Here is a 23,077-nt window from a genome sequence, read left to right as displayed (position 1 = left end):
TCAAAACTTATTTTTCAATTGAAAATAATTGATATTCTTTCAAGTATTTTATTTTTTTAAAATTAACTTTTGAAGAATTTTAATTGCAAATTTTGAAAATAATTGAGTTCTCAAAGATTTTAATGATAATTCTTTAAATGTAAATTTTAAAATGAAAATTAATTTCTAAAAATGATATTAAAATAATTTTGAAAAAAGTAATATTCTTAGAATTTTTTTGATTTAAAATTTTTTTTTATTTCATTTTTAAAATTCTATATTTTTCAATATTTTCAAATACATATTTCAAAAAATTCAAACAAATACCAATAATGATACATTTTCAAGTGTAAGTTTAAAAATCAAAATTTGTGAAAATTCACTTCTAAAAATTATATAAAAATATTTTTGAAACAAGTAATTCTTAGAATTTTTTTATTTTAATTTTTTAAAATTAAATTAATTTTCAATATTTTCAATTACAAATATTTCCAAAAATTCAAGTAGATACGAAAAATAATATCATTGGAATATTGTAGAATTACATATTTTTAACACTTTGGAGTAATTTTGTTCAAAATTTTTATTAAAATTCTTCAAAAATTTGATTATTTTCTTTATATTTTAAAAAATTCAATTATTTTTAAATGATTTTACAAAAATATTCAAAAAATTCAAATAGATTCAAAAAATAATAACTTTAGAATTTTTTAAAATTATTTTTATATTTTTGGAGAAAATAATCATGTTCAAAATATTTAATTAAAATTCTTTCAAAAATTAATTCTAATTTTTTTAAATTATACAAAAATTCTTTTAAGAAATTCAATTATTTTCGAACAAAGTTATCTAAATTAAAATTGTTTAAAATATACTTTTTTAGACTCATTAGAATTTCAGAGAAATCGTGTTCATATTTATAATTAAAATTCTTCAAAAATTTGATTTTTTAAAAAATATTTTTCAAAAATTCAATTATTTTTAAAAATTGTACAAAATTTAAATTATTTTAAAAAGATTTTACCAAATTTAAATTGTTTGGAAATTTTTCAATTCCATATGTATAATTAAATAACTAAACTCATTCAACAATAGTTTTTGAATTGAAAATAATAATTGGTTTTTGTCGATTATTTTATTACAATTTTTGAAAATCAACTTTTGAATAATTTTAATTGCAAATTTTAAAAGTAATTGAATTCTTACGAAAAATTTTTTAAATGTTTTTTAAAATAGCTGAATTTTTTAGAAGAATTTTATTAAAATTTTTGAAAATAATTGAATTCTTACGAAAAAAATTTTTTAACTTTTTGAAAATGACTGATTTAGAGATGAAGTTTAGTTAAAAGTTGTAGAAAATAATTGAATTTGGAGTTCCAATTTTTAGAAATTATTAAATTTCACAAGGTTTTAAATTGTAATTTTTTTAAATTTTATTTTCCGTAGAAGAATAATTAAGTATTTTTAAATACTAATTTAACAAAATTATTAAAGTTTTGAATAATTGAATTTAGAAATCAGTGAAAGGGGAAAATCAGGAAAATATTCAAAATAAAACTTTTGCGACAACATTTTATTTAAATTAAATAAACGACTTTTTTGATTTTTAAACGACTAAAGCGACTTTTTTGCGCCTAAAAGTCGATCCGAGGTCTAAATCGTTCATAAATAATCATTGTTTTCTTTGAGGCCATATTAATAGCAAAAGTCTTTCAGAAAAGATAAAAATTTTCTTCTTGAAGAAAAAAAATGATTAAAATAACAAGGCGATAAACTATTTAGGATCGACAAAAATTTATAACTTTTAAGCCTTTAGCAACAAATTAAAAAAGATGATAAACAAATAATGTACATATTTAGATTTTATAGTATATAATAGATTTGATAAGAGTCATAATTCTACATGTGATGATATTTTATACTTCTGTTACTTTTACAGTTTTTACAAAAACATTATTTTCATTATTTTATAAATTAAAAGCGTCGAGAAATTTTTTATTTACCAATTTTATGAAATATTTATCAATAAAAAAAGTTGAAAATTCAAATGAAGATATCGAGTAAGTTCCTCAAAAATCCCAAATAAAAAAAATCCCGATTCTTCTGATTATTCTTAAATACTATTTAAAAATTTGTCCCGCGTTTTAAAATTAAAATCCATCTTTTTTTCGAGGTTATGTTCCGTTTCGAATCAATACAGATCGATATACATTAAAAAGAAGAAAAATAAGTTTAATAGCACAGAAATTTTAATTCATTACTAAAATTTAATTATTTCGTTATCAAAAATTTTCGAAATTGGAAGAATAAATGGAATATAAATTGAAATAAAGTTACCACTTTTTAAAAAATAAATAAAAATTTCAAAATTACCGCAATTTTCCCAGCAGACGCCACTAGTGTGATCACGTGATCAGTATCGACGTATCGCATTGGCGTGGGCCGAAACAAGACGTCAAATGTCAAAATGGCTACTGCCACTAAAATATTAAAAGCTCCTGACGAAAAATTAATTTTCTCATCAACGAAAATGTAGAATTTTTTCATTTCACAAATTGTCAAAGAGGTAATAATAAAAACCCCAAGTGTTCTTTTGTGTGTCATGTGTAATTTATCATTATAATGTTTACAAAACATAAAATAGTGGGCGGTTACCGTGAACGTATTTTAGAAGAGTGTGTGGACATTTTCATTATACATATATATAAAACAATTTTTTTGACAGAAGGTGGAAGTAAATATTGAATAGAGAAAAATGTTCTCAACATTCAAGCAAATTCTAAATGTTCAAAACAATTGACATTACAAATTAATTTTGTTACTGACATTCGTTTACAATAGAATGAAAACAATTGTCAGGAGGAATAACAATTTACTTCTGGTTGATAATTTGATCATCGCTTTTCGTAAGCATATTTTCAGATAATTAAAAATCCTTGGGGAACAATTTTTTTTTACTATTGATTATTCATGCTTTATATTAAAATTTGTTTCTTTTTCACAATCAAGTTTTGCCTTGACTTGACATTTGACAAGCGTACTTACATTTCATATTATTTTCGACAATTTGAATCGTTTCATTTTCCAGATGGTTCAAATTGATTTTAATTTTTTATTTTTAATTTAGGGGTAAAATGTCAAATATTAATTTATCTCTATTTATTCTTGAATCTCTCACTTGAGATTTTTTTTTTTTTTTGATAAATATTCATTAGTGTCTTGTGTGGGAAATTTACATATTCTCTTGTCTTTTTATTTTTTTTATTATTCTATCCACGAAATCAATTTTTCATGATAATAGTATTAGAGAGAGGAGACAAAAAAATCGAACACAACAGGTTTAAAAATAACGAATAATGACATTTTAATAAAGATTACTGTTTATATATGTATACATTGAAATTATATATTCAATATCTAATATTTTTATTTTTAAAGTGAAACAATTGTTTATATTTTCTAGTTTTATTATTCTTTTTTTCTCTATTTTTTTGTCACCTCAACTTTTATAATATGTTATCTCTTTTTATCACACACTGAAACTAGAACATTAAACCCGTTTAACCTGAACGTGTAGTTTCTTTGCATACTTAAATAATGACCCACTATTATGCCGCAACTATTGTCCTATATAGAAAAAAAAACCACTTATCATTTTGTAGTCCTTTGAAATTTTACTCTGTAAAATTAAGTAATAGACGAAAAAAGTTTTTCAAAATGGAAAAAAATTTTTGAACACTTGAATCATTTAAATGAAAATTTTGTTTGAAAAAATGTATCTTTACTTCCTGTAAATTTGTTTATTAATTGCATCATAATAACTCAGCGGACAAATTGTCACTAATTTCTTTTTTAAATTACTGTTAATAGTGTTAATTATAAATAATTAATCAGTTTACGAGTTATTCGTTAATTTATAATTAGGTTCTTATCGACAAGTATTTATTACTGAATTTTAATTTCTAATTTACGAACTATATTTTATTTTTATTTTGTTTTTTAAAAACCGCAAACTAATTATTTTTACATTCTCATCACATGAGAAGTTATTAGTTTCTTCATTGTTCATTTAGGAATTTTATATATTTTTATTTGCGAACTAATTATTTTATAATTTTTAATTTGCGAATGGTTTTATTCTTTATTTACAAATTTACATATTTTTTTATTTACAAAATATTTTAATTTACAAATTTCTTTATTGATTTTAATAACTAATTATTTTATTATTTTTAAATATACGAATTTTTTATTTTCAAATCACGAATTGGTAAAATTCACGTTTTTTATCAACTTTTTAGGAAGACAAATGTTTTTCTCCATTTGAATTATCATATTTTTGTATAAAAGAAAATTTTACACAGTTTTTTGATCAATAATAATTATTCAGGGTTGCCACAGGTCAGGGAATTCAGGGAAAAGTCAGGGAAAGTAAAATTGGTCAGGGAAAAGTCAGGGATTTTTATTTAAGTAACTGGAAAAAATTGAATTTTAAAAAAGTTACAAATGATTGCAGAAATTCAATTATTTTCAAAAATAATAAAATTCTTCGCAGAAATTCAATTATGATGAAAAATAAAAAAAAATTCTCATAAAAATTCAACAATCTTTCAAAATAATAAAATTTTTCTCCAAATTTCAATTATTTTCAAAAATTTTAATAAAATTCTTTGCAAAATTTCAATTATTTTCAAAAAAAAATTTCTCAATTCAATGATTTTCAATATCTACAGTTTTAATAAAATTTTTTAAAAGAACTCAATTATTCAAAAAAAAAAATTTTTTTGATAAAATTCTAAGCAAACTTTGCAATAATTCAATTATTTTCATAAATAATAACATTTTTTACAAAAATTCAATTATTTTCATGAATAATAAAATTCATCATAGAATTTCAATTATTTTTAATACAATTTTAATTGAATTCCTCGAAAAATTTAATTATTCTTGAAATTTTTATTAAAATTTCTCGCAAAAATTCAAATTTGTTGATAAAATTCTTTATGATAATTTAGTTACGAAAAACATTCATTTATTCAATAAATTATTTATTTTTGTATTTAAATAATTGAATTCTTGTAGAATTTGCCAATAAAAATTGATTTGAAAATTAATATTAGTTAAAATTTTAGATAATAATTAAATATTAAAAGCATGAATTTTTAAAAATACATAATTGAATTCTTTCGAAGAATTTTAACAAAATTTTTGAAAATAGTGACATTTTTTGAAGAATTTACTTAAAATTGTATTAAAAATAATTGAAATCCTGTGAAGAATTTTATTAATTTATGAAAGTAATTTAATTCTTGCAACGAATTTTATTAGGTATAATTTTTGTAAATAATTTAATTTTTTTTTGAAAAATTTTATGGAAATTAAAATTTTTATAAAACATGAAGATATCAATTACTCCGAGTCGAAGACTCGGAGTAATTGTTGTTGTTTAATTTTAAAAATGTTTGAATTTGAATGTTTTGAAGAATTTTAATTCCTATGGAAAAATAATAATTAAATACTTATTTAAAAATTTAGTTATTGATGTTTGCGAATAATTTTACAATTTAAGAAATTCGTAAGTAAATGTAATACAATGTTTTTTTGAGCATCTAATAATTTTTAGAGTGAATCAGAATATTCTTTATGGTCAGGGAAAAAGTGAAAATTTTGTCTGGAAATCAGGGAAAAGTCAGGGAAAAATAAAATTAAATATTTGTGGCAACCCTGTTATTTATTGTTTTATTCCAATTTTTTGTTTTATATTTCTAATTGTTATGTTAAAAGTTTGACAGTTAATTTGTAAATAATAAAATAAGTGGAGTAAGAAAATTTAACCCCAATTTCAAAAATTCAATAAAGAGGTACAGTTGCAATTCTTTTAAAATAATTAATTAATTATTCTATGAATTATTTATTTTTCTAATTAAATAATTGAATTATGATAAGAATTGATTTAAAAAAGAATTTTAGTTAAAACGCTAGAAAATAATTACAAGTGTTAAAGTAGGATTCTTTAGAAATAAATAAATTTAAAAAAGTTTTTAAATTTCAATCTTTGAAATTCTAATTGCTGTAAAAGTATATCATAATATTGAAATGTAAAAAATTATAATAATTTGTAAGCTTTCTTGAAAATTAAAAGTTTTCAATAATATTATTCAAAAATTCAAAAAAAATAATTGAATTTTAAAAGACTTGCATTTCAAATTTTCATAAAAAAATTTTCCAATGGTTTTACATTGAAAATATTTTAAAATTTTAAGCAAATAAAGAACAATAAGTATTTAAATATTTATTGTACAAAAATGATTGAAATTTGAAAGATTTAATGTGGAAATTCTGAAAAAATTAGATTTTTAAAAATAGTAATTAAAATTTTTTAAAGATAGACTTGAATTCCCGAAAATAATTTTAAAAAATTAAAACAATTGAAAATGTTGTAAAATTTTATATTTTAAAGAATTTTATTTTTTTCATCTTTAAAAATTATCTATAAATATAATTGTATTTTTAAAAATACAATTATTTTATGAATTTACAAAAATTATTCTAATTAAATAATTCAATGCTCGTAGTTGAATTCTGACAGAAATTGTTTTAAAAACAGTTTCAGTTAAAATTTTATAAAATAATTACATATTTAAAGCGTTATAACAGGAATTTTAGGAATTAATGAAATTTTAAAAGGTTTTTAAATTAAATTCCTTGAAAATTTAAGGGAAGCAAAAGTATAAAAATATTAAAATTTTCATTTTAAAAAATTATTAAATACATTATTTTCGTTTTAAAATTAATTAATTTTAAAATTTAGAATAAACTTATTACTAGGACAGTTCAAGTGGTACTCGAGTATCACTGGAAAGTTAAATTATTTAATTAAACATATCTTAGATTCAAGTTGCTGTTAGAAATATCTTGGCGATTTCTATGCGAGTTGTTTAAATAATTAAATTTAAAGAAAAACTGTTAGAAAAATTATGTTTTTTTAAAAAATGAAGAATTTTCATTAAATTTCAAAAAGCGAATTTTTTAAAGTAAACAATGACAACCAAAATTTCGTTGTTATGCTACTTATTTTATAATTTTTAATTTGAAAATGTTTTTGTTTTTTATTTATAAATTTACTTATTTTTTTATTTACGAATTTTGTTAATTTACAAATTTCTTTATTGATTTTAATTTGATTTTAATAACTGATTATTTAATTATTGTTAATATAAGAATTTTTTTATTTACAAATTTTTTTAGGAACTAATATTATTTTTTAATTTTTGAATTTTGTTATTTTTAATTTGCGAATCACAGTTTTTATTACAGATAAATGTAGAATATTCTAATTTTAAATGAATATTGATTTAGTTAATAATAAGATTCAATTAAAATTTAATGAACTGAAATTAGTAATTATATATTTAGAATTAGTAATTATATACTTAGAAGTACATATTTCTATTTTTACTTTATAGAGTGAATAAATTATTTTTACTTTTAATTTTCTTCAAAAATAAATTTTAATTATACATCTAAATTTTGATGAATTTATAATTTATTTTTAAATTATGTTAAATTCAATTATTTTGAAAATAATTTTGAAGAGTGAATTTCTTTTTTTAATATTGTGATTGCTCTTTTTTTTGCAGTACATCAGGGAGAATGAATATTATGCGAAAATTGCGCGTAAGTGCAAGTGTTAGCGTGATGGGTTCGACAGGTAGTGGAAATTTAGATGATTGCTCGGGTGGAGCGAATCCTCAACACACTGCACTTGGTCTCATGCATCTTAAGAAGCTCTTTATGGAGTATAATCATCTCCCACAGAATCTCTCCGATTCTGAACGAGATGACAAACTCTACAACATGCTACCACTATTTTGCAAGGTAGGGAGCAGAAAAAATTTACAGAATCTTCTAACAATTATATTAAAATATTTTTTAAAAAAGTAATTCTTAGAATTTTTTTATTCTACTTTTTTAAAATTCAATTATTTTTAATATTGTCAATTACATATTTCCAAAAATCCAAACACATATAAAAATAATAATATTACAATTTTTTAAGAATTTTCTTTTAACTTTTTGGAGAAAATAATCATGAACACAATTTTTAATTACAATTTTTCAAAAAAAAAAAATTAGTTCTTTTTAAATTATACAAAAAAATTCTTTTAAGATATTTAATTATTTTCGAAAAATTACATTAAAATATTTTTAAAATACTAATTCTTCGAATTTTTTATTATAGCTATTTTTTATGATTCGATTATATTCGAACAAAGAATATAAAAACTTTTTAAATTTTACTTTTTTAGACATATATAAGAGTTTCAGAGAAATCATGTTCATATTTATAATTAAAATTTTATTTGTTTTTTATATTTTTCAAAAATTAAATTATTTATAAAAGATTTTACCAAATTTCTATTGCTTTAAAATTTTTCAATTTCATATAATTTTTTAATTGAAAATAATTGCTATTTTTCAATTATTTTATTACAATTTTTGAAAATTAACTTGTGAATAATTTTAACGGCTTTTGAAAGTAATTTATTTTATTTTATAAATTTTTTATCGTTTTTGAAAATAACTGAATTCTTGAGAAGAATTTTATTAAAATTTTTGAAAATAATTGAAATTTTTTAAATAATTTTTAATTAAAGTTTTGAAAATAATTCAATTTTTTCGAGGAATTTAATTACAATTATATTGAAAATAATTGAATTCTTGCAAAAAATTTTCTTCAAATTTTTTAAAGCAATTTTCATTAAAAATTTTGAAAATAATTGAATTTCAAAATAATTTTTTAGAAAAAAACTATTATCTTTCACAAAATTATTTTAAAATATTTTTAAAAATTGATTTTAAGAATTTCTATATTATAATTTTTTAAAAATATTCTACCTTAATAACTTTTACAGTTGCAGTTGCAATTATTATAAAAAATTGAATTTTTGTATTTAAATAATTGAATTCTCGAAGAACTTTCGGAAAATTATGAAAAATAATTGATTTTGAGATGAAGTTTTGTTAAAAATTGTAGAAAGTAATTTAATTTTGGAAAAGTTATCCTATTTGTAATTTTTAACAATTAGTAAATTTTAGGTTTTAAATTGAATTTTAAAAAATTTTATTTTCCCTTGGAAAACATTTTTGTATTTAAATATTTATCTAACGAAATTATTTAGGTTTTAAATAATTGAATTTAGAAATCAGTGAAAGAACAGGGAAATACAAAATATGATTTTTGTGATAACACTGAATTAAATAAACGACTTTTACGACTTTTTTTGTATTTTTAATCAACTAAAGCGATTTTTTTTTGCTCCTTAAAGTCAATCTGAGGCCTGATGTTACTATTTTTTACTATTTAGTATATGTTTATTTTAGTATATTATATTTTTTATAACTTTATTATTTTGTATTTTCATTTTATTTATTTATAGACGAAAGAAGCCGTCTCGTATCATTTTCTTCATTTTTCGTTCTCTTTTTCTTTTTCTTTATTTTTATTTCACTTATTTATTTATAAACAGGAGAAGCCGTCCCGTTTCATTTTCTTCATTTTTCGTTCACGTTTTCATTTTTTATTTTACTTTTTTATTTTCATTTCATTTATTTACATATTTGTTTATTTAATTGCATATTTATTTATTTGTAGACCGGAAAAGCCGTTCAGTTTCATTTTCTTCATTTTCCGTTCCCGTTTTCATTTTTTTTATTTTCCTTTTTTTGTTTTTTATTTTTTGTCAATCTCGAAGAAAAATGGTTCTTGAGGATTAAAAATTTCTGGCTAGAATGACACTAAAGTGCTGTAAAAAGTATTTCGTGGTTTATTTTTATTTTATCCTGATTTATTGGATTTTCTGAAAGAAACTTGATGGCCCAAGACATCCCTTGGTATTCAATTACAACCATAACTTATTTTCCCATACCGCATTTTAAGTATCGTACTACATACACCGAAAAAGAACTCTCGCACTTTAGTGACTTCCAGTGAGGACATTTTGATTTGCTTTTTTTTCTATCAATTACAAAATTTTAGTCAAAAATTTTTAATATTTCTTTACTTGAAAAAATGCCGGAGAATTTATTTATTTTTTGCAAAATGATTTAGCATTTTTTATTTATTTATTTGCACATTTCCCCGGTTATTTTTTTTAACTTTATAATTAGTAAATTAGTACCTATACTTAGAAAATAATTTTTTTAATAAATTTAATAATTAGTTGATAATTAGTAAATTATTGCTTAAGGAATTAATTATTTTTCTAATTTAATAATTAGTGAATAAATTGGTTTTTTTAATTTATTTTAGGTATTTGGATCTAGTCCTTCGGGCGATATGAATGAGAAATTTTGGGACATTTTGCCATTTACGCAGCAAGTATCGAAACTGATGGTATCAGAAATTAGACGAAGAGCGAGTAACCAAAGTACAGAGACAGCAAGTTGCGCTATTGTTAAGTTTCTTGAAATTGAAAATAGCGAGGAGTCGAGCAATGGATGGATGTTACTTTCAGCACTAAATTTACTCGCTGCCGGCGATACTTCATTAATACAGGTGGAAAATTAATTTCTCCATTGGTTATTTTTCATTAGTTGTTCTATCTATTAAATTTGAAAAATCAAAGCTATGAAAAATTTATATTTATTAATATTTATTATTTATAGTTCATAAAAAAATAGACTCTATTACATATACTTTTTCAAATTTCGCAATAAAAATTGTATAATTATAATATTATAATACCCAACATTCTAATTAAAATTTTTCTATCGTGGAAGAAGAATCTATCTCTTTTCGACTTTCAACTTTTTAAGACAGGTTATAAATAATCGATTTGGTGAAATTACATAAAATGTCTTGAAAAAGAAAGAGAAAACCTTCTGAGTGAAAAAATAATGAAGGAAAAAATTTTTTTTAATTCTATAAAATCATAATAAGAATCTTGAAGCGAAAAGTCAAGAAAAAGAGAAAATGATTTTTAACTCCATAGTGACAACATTGTGGAAAATGGATCTATCTAAAAAATAGTGTTATTTATACTTTATTGTAAACATTAAAAAATTTATCTATTGCAAAAATTAAATTCAGATTAATTAATTTGTTTTTAATTCATTACCTACCAATTTAATTTGGTATTTAATTCAAATATAATATTATTTTCATATAATTTTGTTGTAAAAAATATAAAAATCTCCTACATTTTTTATTCAATTATCACAAATTATTGTTAATAAACAAAGATTTACAAATTTCAAAATGAAAATAATTTAATATTTAAATAATTCGTTTTGTAAAATTAATAAATGAAATTTATTTAAAATGAATTTTATAAGAATTTAAAGAATTTGCAAATATTTCAGTAGTGAAAACAGAAAATACAGTGTTCCAAAGTGATAAATTGAAAATTAAATATTCTTTAAAATATTATATTTCATAAAATGCTTTCAAAAAAGAATTTTTATACTTGTTAATAATTATAAAAATAATAAAAAACCATTCGATATTGAATATTTTAATAATCCAATAATTAATGAATAAAAAATGTTTGCATCGTGGAAAATGGATCTAAGTGAATTTGTCATTTAAATCCCTTTTCCACTGGAAAAAATAATTTATCAATTTTTTATGAAAAAATAAAGAAAATACTAGAGAAACACTTTATATAACAGTTTTTCTCTTCTTTGGAAACATTTCAAACAACTTTTTTATCCAAAATAATTTAATTTCACTTTTTTTCATTTTTCTCGAAATTAACATTATCAAGGTTAGATTCCACTTCAACGCGCGGTTTCAATTAATTTATTAAAAATCATCAAATTGTTACAAAGAATTTTATTAAAAAATTTGATAATAATAGAATAATGGAGTTTTTTTTAAATAATTTTAATTACAAATTTTGAATTTTATGAATATAATTGAATTTTTTCGAAGAATTTATTAGAATTTTAGAAAATAATTCAATTCTATTGTAATTTGTTATTACAAATTTAGAAAAAAATTGAATTCTTTCGTGAAATTGCATTAAAAATAATTGAATTTTTGCAAATAATTTTACTATTTATAAATATAATTCAATTGTTTCGAAGAATTTATTAAAATTTTTGAAAATAATTGAATTTTTTCGAAAAATATTTGAAAATGTTTTTTTAAAAACTCAATTCTTTTATGAAATGTTATTAAAATTTTAGAAAATAATTGAATTTTTTCGAAATATTTTGTAACGTACGAATTAAAAAAAGAATTTAATTCCTTCGTGAAATTTTTTGGAAAATAATTGAATTTTTGCAAAGAGTTTTACTATTTACAAATATAATTGAATTTTTTTGAAGAATTTTTTAGAATTTTAGAAAGTAATTAAATTCTATTGTAATTTTTTATAAAAAATTAAGAAAAAAAATTGAATTCTTTTGTGAAATTGTTTTGAATATTATTGAATTTATGCAAAGAATTTTACTATTTATAAATATAATTGAATTGTTTCGAAGAATTTATTAAAATTTTTGAAAATAATTGAATTTTTTCGAAAAATATTTGAAAATATTTTTTAAAAACTCAATTTTTTCATGAAATGTAAATAAAATTGCATTAAGAATAATTGAATTTTTGCAAATAATTTTACTGATTATAATAAAATTGAATTGTTTCGAAGGGTTCATTTAAATTTTAGAAAATAATTGTATTCGTTCGTGAAATTTTATTAAAATTTTGTTTAAAAATAATAGAATTTTTGCAAAAACTTTTACTATTCATATTTGAAAATAAAATTTTTTGTAATTTGCATAATAATAATAAATTGAATATCACGTTCCACGCTTGTAAAATTTACTAGTTATTTATAATAACTTAAGGTCCGTCTGTAAATTAAATAGTTTTTAATTTATTTCTATTTTAAAACATTTTATTTCTTTATTTTCTTTATTGTTTACTTTATATTAAAATGATGATTTTCCTTCCTCTGTAAATTAATACTTGTTCTCTTTTCTTTACCGGAAAAATAAAATTCATTAGGCGATGACAACGGCGTCCGTACCCTCAACTCTGGTAAAGTGTCTCTATTTATTCTTCGATTTGCCTGAAATGAGCGAAGAAGAAGCCGATGTCGCCGATGCAAACAGTGAATTTACACCCAGAGAACGGAGAATATTATTACAAAAAATATTCGTTCAGGTAAAAAATTCTCCCTCATTTATTTATTAATTATGTATTTTATTTACAGTTAAAAGCGTAGTAAATTATATAAATTTAATGTTCAATTAAAATTAAATATTAAAGTACTTTTGAAAATAAAAATTGACTGTTAAAAAAAATACGTTTCTTAAATTTGAAATAATAAATAAAAAATAGAAGTAGATGATTGGAATTTTAATATTTCTTGTCGAGTGGAGAAATAATTTTTTGAAAATCGAAATTTCTTTTTCAGTTGTTGGTCCGACTATGCAGTCATCCGTATCCAGCGGAGGAACTCGCCAGGAAAGATGATTTAACGTTACTTTTCTCGGCGATTACAAGTTTATGTCCTCAGTACAATGTTATGTGGCGCAAAAGCGCTGCTGAAGTTCTTATGACACTGTCAAGACACGGCCTCACTCAAAATGTCGTTTCCTATATTCACAGTAAGCCTTTTTATTTCAAAAAAATAATTAATCACAATTTTCTTTTTAACTTAAAAACAAATTAAATTTAATTAAAATTATAAAGATTTTATTTGTTTGTTTTTCAATTTTATCCAAGGAAAATATTTACTGAACAATTTTTATATACATTAAGCTTATCACTTTTTTTCTTCTTTTGTAATATTGTATGAAAATTTAAATTTAAATTCTTGTAATAGAGAAAATAGGAATAAAGAGAGAAAGGAAAGAGAATTAAAAAAATGTTTTTGTCTGTTTTAGATAAAGGTTGTATAGCACTCTGTATTGATAATATGCAACGAGTACCGGAATTAGCACCGTTGGAAGTTGTTGAAATGTTCGTCACTGTTTTTTGCTTTCTGAAAGATTCCAGCGAGGTTTTGCAAATGCTCTTGGACGATTTTCGTGCCTGTCAAGGTTACATCTTCCTCTCCGAATTTCTCTTAAAGTGAGTATTGAATGAATTAATATTAGTTTGTATTTTTAAGAATCTTTTTATTTATTTTTTTTCTACTAATTTATTACCTATTTTCGATTTTTCTTCCTACTCTATTAATTTTTCTTTCTTTTTTTTAAATTTTTTCTCTACTTTTTAAATTTGTCTCCATTTATACAATTTTGCTTTCAATTCTTTTAATTTTTTCATTTATTTTATTACTTTTTCTATTTTTTTCTATTATTTCATTTTTTTCTCCATTGAACTGAAAAAATATACAGACAAATAAAAATTTGCCTGTATATTTTTTTATTTATTTCTTTTTATATTTTTTCTTTTTCTCTCTCTCTAGTTTATTATCTTTCCTTTCTATTCTTCTAATTTTTCATTCTCTATTTCTCATTACTTTTTTGATTTTTTCTATTCTTTCATTTTTTTTTATTCTGAATTTTTCTCTCAACATTTTTGATTTTTTCTATACTTTTTTTATTCTTTTTCTATTTTTTGAATGTTTCTTTCTATTCTTATAACTTTTCCTTCTTTTTTTGAATTTTTTCTTTTTTTTTATTTTTTCAACATTTCTTTCTATTTTTCTTATCTTTCTTGATTTTTTTCTATTTTTTTAATTTTTCTCCCTTTTATTTTCCTGTATTTTTAAAAATTTTTTTTTCTAATTTTTTAAAATTTCTCTTTTTTTATCTTTCTTTCTACTCTTTAAATTTTTCAATTTTCTTTCCATTCTTTTAATTTTTATCTCTTTTTCGCTTACTTTTTCTTTTATTTCAATTTATTTTTCATTTTTTTTCAATTTATTTCTTTACTTTTTGATATTTTTTCTATTATTTCAATTTATCTCTCTGTTTTAATTACTTTTCTTATTTAAATTTATTTTTCTTTTTTTCAATTTTTTTCTCTTTCTATTTTTCCAATTTTTGTATCTACTTTTTTTATTCCTTTCTATTCTTCTAATTTTTCCAATTTTTGTATCTACTTTTTTTATTTTTCTTTCTATTCCTTATATTTTTTCTCATTTATTCAATTTTGCTTTCTATTCTTTCAATTTTTCCATTTATTTTATTATTTATTTTATTTTTCATTCTATTATTTTATTTTTTGTCACTAATTTTTATTTTCCTGTATATTTTTTCAATTTTTCTCTCTTTCATTATTTATTTTCTACTTTTTCAATTTTTCTGTCTACTTTTTTGTTTTTACTTTCTGCTCTTCTAATTTTTCTTTATTTTTCCATTTTTTTCACTCTACCTTATTGATTTTTCTTTTTATTTATTTAATTTTTCTCTCATTTTTTATTTTCCCCCTTTTTTATTATTTTTCTCTCTACTTTTTATTTCTTCTTTTTACTTTTTTGAATTTTCTTCACATTTTATTAATTCTTTTGTCTTTTTTTCTTTGTCTTTTTATTTTATTAATTTGTCTCCTATTTTCTTCATATTTTTTAATTTTTTGTTCTTATTCTTTTAAATTTTGTTTACTATTTAATTTATTCAATTTTTCTCATTTCATGTATTTATTTTCTACTTTTTTCATTTTTCTCTCTTTTTTGATTTTCTTTTCTATTTTTCAAATTTTTCTTTCTATTTCTTTGTTTTTTCGTTTGATTCATTCAATTTTTCTCTCATTTTTTATTTCTTCCCCCTTTTTATTATTTTTTCTTTCTACGCTTTTTTATTTTTTTTTCTATTTTTTTAATTTTCCTCTGTTTATTTATTTATTTACTTGTTCAAGTTTTCTCCATTTCTGATTTTCTTTTCTATTTTTTCAATTTTTCTCTCTACTTGTTTTATTTTGATTTCTATTTCTTCAATTTTTTTCTATTCATTCAATGTTTCTTTCTATTTTTTTTTATTTTTTTCCCTACTTTTATACATTTTTTTTCATTGTTTAAATTTTTTTCTCTTTTTTTATTTTTCTTTTTATTCTTTCAATTTTCTTTTCATTTTTCCAATTTTTCTCCCCAATTTTTTCCTTACTCTTTTTAAATATTTCTGTTTATTCTTTCTATTTTCTCAATTCGTTTTATTTTTTGCAATTCTTTTTCTTTGTATTAACTTTCTTTTATCATTTGGTTCTTTTTTTTCTTTCTTTTTTTTTTGAATTTCCATTTTTATTGACAATAAAATGTTTTCGTTGAGTGCCGATTAATTGTGATTTCTTTTTAATCCAGACACGCACCCTCGAGATTAGAGCAGGACAATAGAGCGGAAGCGCAAGATGCCATTAGAAATTTAGTATTAATGCTCGCATCATTAACAATGTGCGGACACACTGAGTTAAAACCAAGCCAAGCAAGTATGGGTTCTCTTTTTCAAATGTTCGGCTTCACTTTGCCCCAGCCAAGTAATCGAGGTAATTTATTTTTACACTCAACAAAAGTTGTCGAATAAAAAAATAGAAAATTTTTATTAGAATAAATTTAATATTAAAATTAATTACAAAAAAATACTCATTTTTCCGTAAGGAAAAATTAGCACTTTTTTGTAATTAATTAATTTTACTAATTTTTCCGTAAGGTAAAATTAGTACTTTTTTGAAATTAATTAATTTCACTAATTTTTCCGTAACGTAAAATTAGTATTTTTTTTAAATTAATTAAGTTTACTAATTTCTCCGTAAGGTAAATTTAGCATTTTTTGTGATTAATCTGAATATTAAATTATTTAAAAAAATACTTTGATTGTTTTTTGTATATTCAATTATTTTAATTTGAAAAAATTAATATTTGGTTAAAACTCAATATAAATTTTCTTTTGGTATATTTTTCTGAAATATAAAATATTATAACTGCGTATAAAATAGTATGAAATAATTGTGAAAATTCATATTTTTCTCTTGATTGTCATAAATCGATTGATTGTGATTTTAAATGAAAAACTAGGTGAAATGAAATATTTTTGTATATTGTCAGTCGCAAGAACATTTATCATGCTCTATTTAAAAGTAATATCGATTTATGTGAGAAAAATATAATTGCATCAGTCAAATCTTTTGTGTCTTTTTATAGAAATTTAATCTCACAGAAACGTTAAATATTCGAATTTCTTTAATTCTTCATAAATTCACAATTAATTTTAAATTATCCCTACAAACTTATAATTATTTTTCGAATTTTCTTTTCTGTTACTATTATATTTTAATATTGTTAATTGAATACATTTTTTTCTCTTTATTTTTAAGGAGAACAATTAGAATTTTCACACTTTTATTTACAGAAAAACATTTCTTTAATTTATGACGATTTTTCCGATTATTTATTTATTTTCCCTTTTTTTTACAGGTGGAAGTGTTCGGAATATTCAAGCATTCCAGGTACTTCAATCGGTATTTGTGAAATCGAATTCACCACTTTTGTGTTGTACGATACTCGATGCAATTTCAAGTGTTTATCATAGCGATAATGCGAATTATTTTATTCTCGAGGGACAAAATACATTGTCGCAATTCGCTGAGAAAATACACTTGAAGAATCTCGAAATCCAGGAAAAATTCTTTCAACTACTTGAATTTATAGTTTTTCAATTAAACTTTGTGCCTTGCAAGGAACTCATATCCCTTTCAATATTACTGAAAACAAATAATTCCATCAGTTGCAGTATTATGTGCATGGAAACTCTTATCAACATTCTCAGGTAAATCAATTTTTTTTCTTGTGATTCATACATTTTTTTAAAATTATTAAAATTATTTGAAGGATTCTCTTTATTTAGTTATTTTAAATAAATAGATTTAGGCCATGGATATTTCATGACTTTTTCGACTATTTTCTGAAAAATGTGACTTTTTTCGGACTTATTTTCAAAAATTACGATTTTTTTCGACTATTGTAACAAATATTTTGCAACAAAATACCAGATTTTTAGTATAAAATGCAACTAATTTTGAATGTTGTAGTGTGGAAAATAATTAAAGACAAATATTTTTAAAATTATTTTTGAATCATTTTTTAAAGATAATTAAATTTATAAAATGCATAATTAAAAAATTTTTGAATAATTGAAATTTATTCAAATTTAATAGAAAATAATTGATTTTTTTCAAGTATTTTATTACAATTTTTGAAAATCAACTTTTGAGGAATTTTAATTGCAAATTTTGAAAGTAATTGAATTCTTACGAAAAATTTTTTTAACATTTTTGAAAATAACTTAATTCTTGAGAAGAATTTTATTAAAATTTTTGAAAATAATTTGAAATTTTTTGAAGCATTTTTTATTAAAATTTTGAAAATAATTCAGTTCTTTCGAGGAATTTAATTAAAATTGTATTGAAAATTTATTAAAATTTTGAAAATAATTCAGTTCTTTCGAGGAATTTAATTAAAATTGTATTGAAAATAATTGAATTATTGCAAGAAATTTTCTTAACATTTTTAAAAATAAATGCATTTTTTTAAATCATTTTATGAAAATTAAAAAGGATAATTCAATTATTTCGAATAATTTCATTAATAAATTAAAAATAATTCAATTCTTTCGAAGAATTTAATTACAATTGTATTGACAATACATAATTGAATTCTCACAAAAAAAATTTTTCAACATTTTTGAAAATGACTGAATTCTTGAGAAGAATTTTATTTAAATTTTTTGAATCTTTTTTTATTAAAAATTTTGAAAATAATTCAGTTCTTTCGAGGAATTTAATTAAAATTGTATTGAAAATAATTGAATTATTGCAAAAAATTTTCTTAACATTTTTAAAAATAAATGCATTTTTTTTAATCATTTTATGAAAATTAAAAAGAATAATTCAATTATTTCGAATAATTTCATTAATAATAAATTAAAAATAATTCAATTCTTTCGAAGAATTTAATTACAATTGTATTGACAATAATTGAATTCTCACAAAAAAAATTTTTCAACATTTTTGAAAATGACTGAATTCTTGAGAAGAATTTTATTTAAATTTTTTGAATCTTTTTTTATTAAAAATTTTGAAAATAATTGAATTCGAAAAATTTTAATGAAAAATCTTCAAGACTAAATTTAAAAATTAAAATTAATGAAAATTAGCTTCTAAAAATTATATTAAAATATTTTTGAAAAAGGTAATTCTTAGAATTTATTTATTCTAATTTTTTTTAAATTGAATTATTTTCAATATTTTTTTTCAATTAAACATATTTCTGAAAATTCAAATACAAAAAAAAATATTAGAATTTTTTTGAATTATTTTTAATCTTTTGGAGAAATCAATCAAATTCAAGATTTTTAATTAAAATTCTTCAAAAAATTAATTAGTTTTTTAAATTATACAAAAATTCTTTTAAGAAATTCAATTATTTTCAAAAAATTACATTGCAATAATTTAAAAAAACTACATAGTTGTTAGAATTGTTTTATCATAAATTTTTTAGATTCAATTATCTTCGAACAAAGAAAATAAAAATTTTTTTAAATTTACTTTTTTTGACTTAATAAAATTTTGGAGAAATCATGTTCATATTTATAATTAAAATTCTTTAAAAATTTGATTATGTTTTTTTATATTTTTCAAAAATTCAATTATTTTTTAAAACATTTTACCAAAATTCAATTATTTAAAAAAGATTTTACCAAATTTCAATTATTTGAAAATTTTTCAATTGTATATGATTGAAAAGCTGTTATCTTTAAACAATAATTTAAAATCATTTTTAAAAAATTAATTTTTTAATAGGGTAAACGTACCAATTGTCGAGGATGGTTCCTGTTGTCGAGTAAACAAACTTTGAATTTTATTTAAACAGTGTAGCACATTGTAAATGAAAGAAAGTAATAAATATTAATTTTTTTATGCGTTATAAATGTAAAAAAAATATATTAATATTATATAAACAAACAAATGAGACATTTTAGACAATATTTTTTGGTTATTACCATGGTAACATCGACAAATGGAACACCCTCGGCAATTGGTACACTTACCCTATCTTTATCATGATATTTATTAGAATATCTTTATTATAATTTATCGAAAATATTGTACCTTAAAAACTTTTACAGCTACAGTTATAATCATATATAAAAAATTGAATTTTTGTATTTAAATAATTGAATTCTCGAAGAACTTTCAGAAAATTATTAAAAATAATTGATTTTGAGATGAAGATTGTAGAAAATAATTGAATTTTGTTAGGGTTACAGTTGTAATTTTTAGAAATTATTTAATTTCAGAAGCTTTTAAATAAATTTTGAAAATTTTATTTTCCGTGAAAAAACAAAAAAGAAGTATTTAAATACTTATTTAACAAAAATTAGTATTTTTGTGCGAAAGAGTTCATTTGATACTCGTTTAGCTTGTAATAAATAAATAAATTATTGATTTTAAAATAATTTGCCAAATAAAGAAAAGTAATTCATTATTGTAAAAATTTATTACTGTAAACAATTTATTTGTTACCTATTTACTGTTTTGAATATAAAAAGAGAATTTTTTAAAATAAAATTATTAATTTTTGCAGACACAATACAATATTCAAGGACGTGTATAGAGAAGTAGGCCTTTTGGAAGTCTTTGTTACCTGTCTACAGCGATATGCCACTCTTTTGAAAGATAAGCAGGCAGCTCATGATCAGGGTTCGGGTAAGAATTATTCTACTTTTTCTCTTTTCACACTATTTTATTAGATTTTTCCCACAGAATTTTTAAATCGATTAAAAACGCTTGGAATTTTAACAAGCTTATCAATTTCCCCTTTTTTCAATTTTTCTCTTTTTTTTTTGTTTATTTTAGTTTGAATTTTTAGAAATAATTAAATTTCAAAACAATTTAAATTGAAATCTTGGAAAATTTTAATTATTGTAAAATGTACTTAAATTTTTATTTTAAAATAAAATTATTAAAGTTTTAAATAATTTTATTTAAAATTTTTAACAACAAAAAATGAATTTTGGAAGAATTAAAGTTTTAATTGTTAAAAATAGTTTTTCAAAAAAGGCTTTACATTGAAATTATTTAAAATATTTTAATTCCTGTGGAAAATTAAATAGGTATCTAAATATTTATTTAAAAAAATGTTATTCCATTATTATTGAATGTAATTTAATTTAGAAATAATAAGAAAGTTGAGTCGAAAAATTTAATTTTGCGAAAGCTACTTTATTACAACTTTTTTCAGTTTTAAAGCTACTTTTCTATCCTTTTTTAAAGTTAATTATCGAGTACAAAGCCTGTAAACTGTAACTTATCACAATATTCTGATATTTTTTCACAATTTCTACTCGAATACAAATTCAGTTAACTTAGTTGCTTTATTGATTCTCAATTTATAAACAGACAATAAATTATGATAAATCAATTAATGTTCGTAGAGTTTGTTTCCAAAATTTACTTCTATGAATTTTAAAATTAATTTTCAAAAGTTCAAAACAGTTTTCATACATTTTTGTAATTTAAATTTAATTTAATTTATGAAATTATTTCCGAAATTGTACATTTAATTAAATTTTATTAAACTCAATATAATAATTTTTATTCGTTATCGTAGAGAGAAAAATTGTTAAAAATTTTTGAAAAGGGCAGATAAAATTGTAGATATAAAATACCTAGTCCGTTTGTAAATAATAATAATTTAAATAAATAAATAAATCAGATAAATAAGACAACATGGAAATAAATCATGGAAAATAGTACCTATTATTTATAAATTGTATAATATGAATTATTTGATTAAGAATTTTTTATTTTGCAGAATTTAAAATAAGTGCTGATGATGAGAAATTAGGTGCCTTGATAATGGAAGCACTGACAACATTATTGGCAGGAAATGTTCAAAATGCGAATGTTTTTCGTGAATGCGGTGGTGCACGTTGCGCTCACAATCTTGTTCCCTATATTGATTGTCGTTATCAAGTGCTTGGAATTGTTCGAGAATTAATTCTCACGGCTGGCGGTGATGACGATATGGCTACATTACTTGGCGTTATGCATTCAGCGCCTCCTTCTGCTCTTGTTCTCAAGACACATATTCTAAAGGTAAAAAGCTTCTTAAGACACATATTTTAAAGTTAAAAAGCCATTTCTAAAAAAAATTAAACAAAAATTATTTTTTTATCAAAGTAGGTAATAAAAATTACTCTCTATAATTTTTTCACAACCAGGGATCACAGCGTGACACTTTTTCACCATTTTTCAAACTTTTTAAAAAAATTTTGTCACTGAATAGGTATTTGGTGAAAACTTTTTATGTGTAGATTAAAATTCCCGAGTTGCATTGCACTTAGTTTATTGTACATATGTTTTTTTTTATAATTTCAATTCTAGAATAACTTTCTTAAAGTTTTAATAATTCGAATTAAAAAGGTTCTCTACTGAAATGAATAAATAATAAAATTCTTCCTATGAATTTTAATATATTTTTTTTAATTCTAATAAAATTCTTCGAAACAATTCAATTATTTTCAAAAATTTTGATAAAAATTCAATTTTCAATAGAATAGAATTCAATTATTTATACAAATTTTAATAAAATTTTTCCCAAAAATTCAATTATTTCCATAAATTTTAATAAAGTTTTTTGCAAGAATTGATTTATTTACTTTTAAAAACAAATCTAATAAAATTTCCTAATAGAATTGAATTATTTTCAGTACAATTCGAATTTGAAAAATTATGATAAATTTTCAAAACTTGCACTAGATTTGAGTAAAAATCTTCTATATATTAATAATCGTTGTATTCCGGTAATCTGTTCCGGAGTTTGAAGTTAATTAAGTGTTTTCGTTGGCTTTTTGTTTCCAAATTTTCTTAATAATTTTTCTTTTTAATGTTTTGAATTTTAAAATTAATGAAATTCTAATTAAATGCTTTGAAGATTAAATAATCTAAAAATTAATTAATCAAAATTGTTTTCAATTAAGAATATTTCTTTTTATATTATTCCTTCTATAATTTTTAATCTGAAATAATTGAATTGTTATAAAGAAATTTAAATATTTCAATTCTTATATAAAAAATTTTGTCAAAATTTTTAAAAATAATTTGAATTTTTGCAAAGAATATCACAATTAACATTATATTAAATAA

General features: G+C 20.3%; 1 protein-coding gene across 2 annotated transcripts in view; it reads left to right on the top strand.

Annotated features, from left to right (window-relative positions):
- The first annotated feature begins 2,425 nt into the window (after positions 1–2,425).
- Positions 2,426–23,077, top strand: part of LOC122510833 (WD repeat and FYVE domain-containing protein 3) — a 67,434-nt gene continuing 46,782 nt past the window's right edge. The window contains exons 1-10 of one of the 2 annotated variants that reach the window (XM_043625759.1): positions 2,426–2,545; positions 7,620–7,857; positions 10,292–10,537; positions 12,992–13,150; positions 13,404–13,596; positions 13,876–14,062; positions 16,236–16,417; positions 17,346–17,697; positions 20,514–20,635; positions 21,744–22,027. In XM_043625759.1, coding sequence (XP_043481694.1) covers positions 7,633–7,857; positions 10,292–10,537; positions 12,992–13,150; positions 13,404–13,596; positions 13,876–14,062; positions 16,236–16,417; positions 17,346–17,697; positions 20,514–20,635; positions 21,744–22,027 — 1,950 coding nt within the window. In that variant the 5' untranslated portion in view covers positions 2,426–2,545; positions 7,620–7,632. Of the gene's footprint in view, positions 2,886–7,619; positions 7,858–10,291; positions 10,538–12,991; positions 13,151–13,403; positions 13,597–13,875; positions 14,063–16,235; positions 16,418–17,345; positions 17,698–20,513; positions 20,636–21,743; positions 22,028–23,077 lie in introns of both variants that reach the window. The other variant, XM_043625768.1, reaches the window with a different exon arrangement.

Source organism: Leptopilina heterotoma, unplaced genomic scaffold (genome assembly GCF_015476425.1).
Source record: "Leptopilina heterotoma isolate Lh14 unplaced genomic scaffold, ASM1547642v1 Lhet_121, whole genome shotgun sequence".
In the NCBI taxonomy this organism is placed as follows: Eukaryota; Metazoa; Arthropoda; class Insecta; order Hymenoptera; family Figitidae; genus Leptopilina; species Leptopilina heterotoma.
This window is presented reverse-complemented; position numbering and strand designations above follow the sequence as displayed.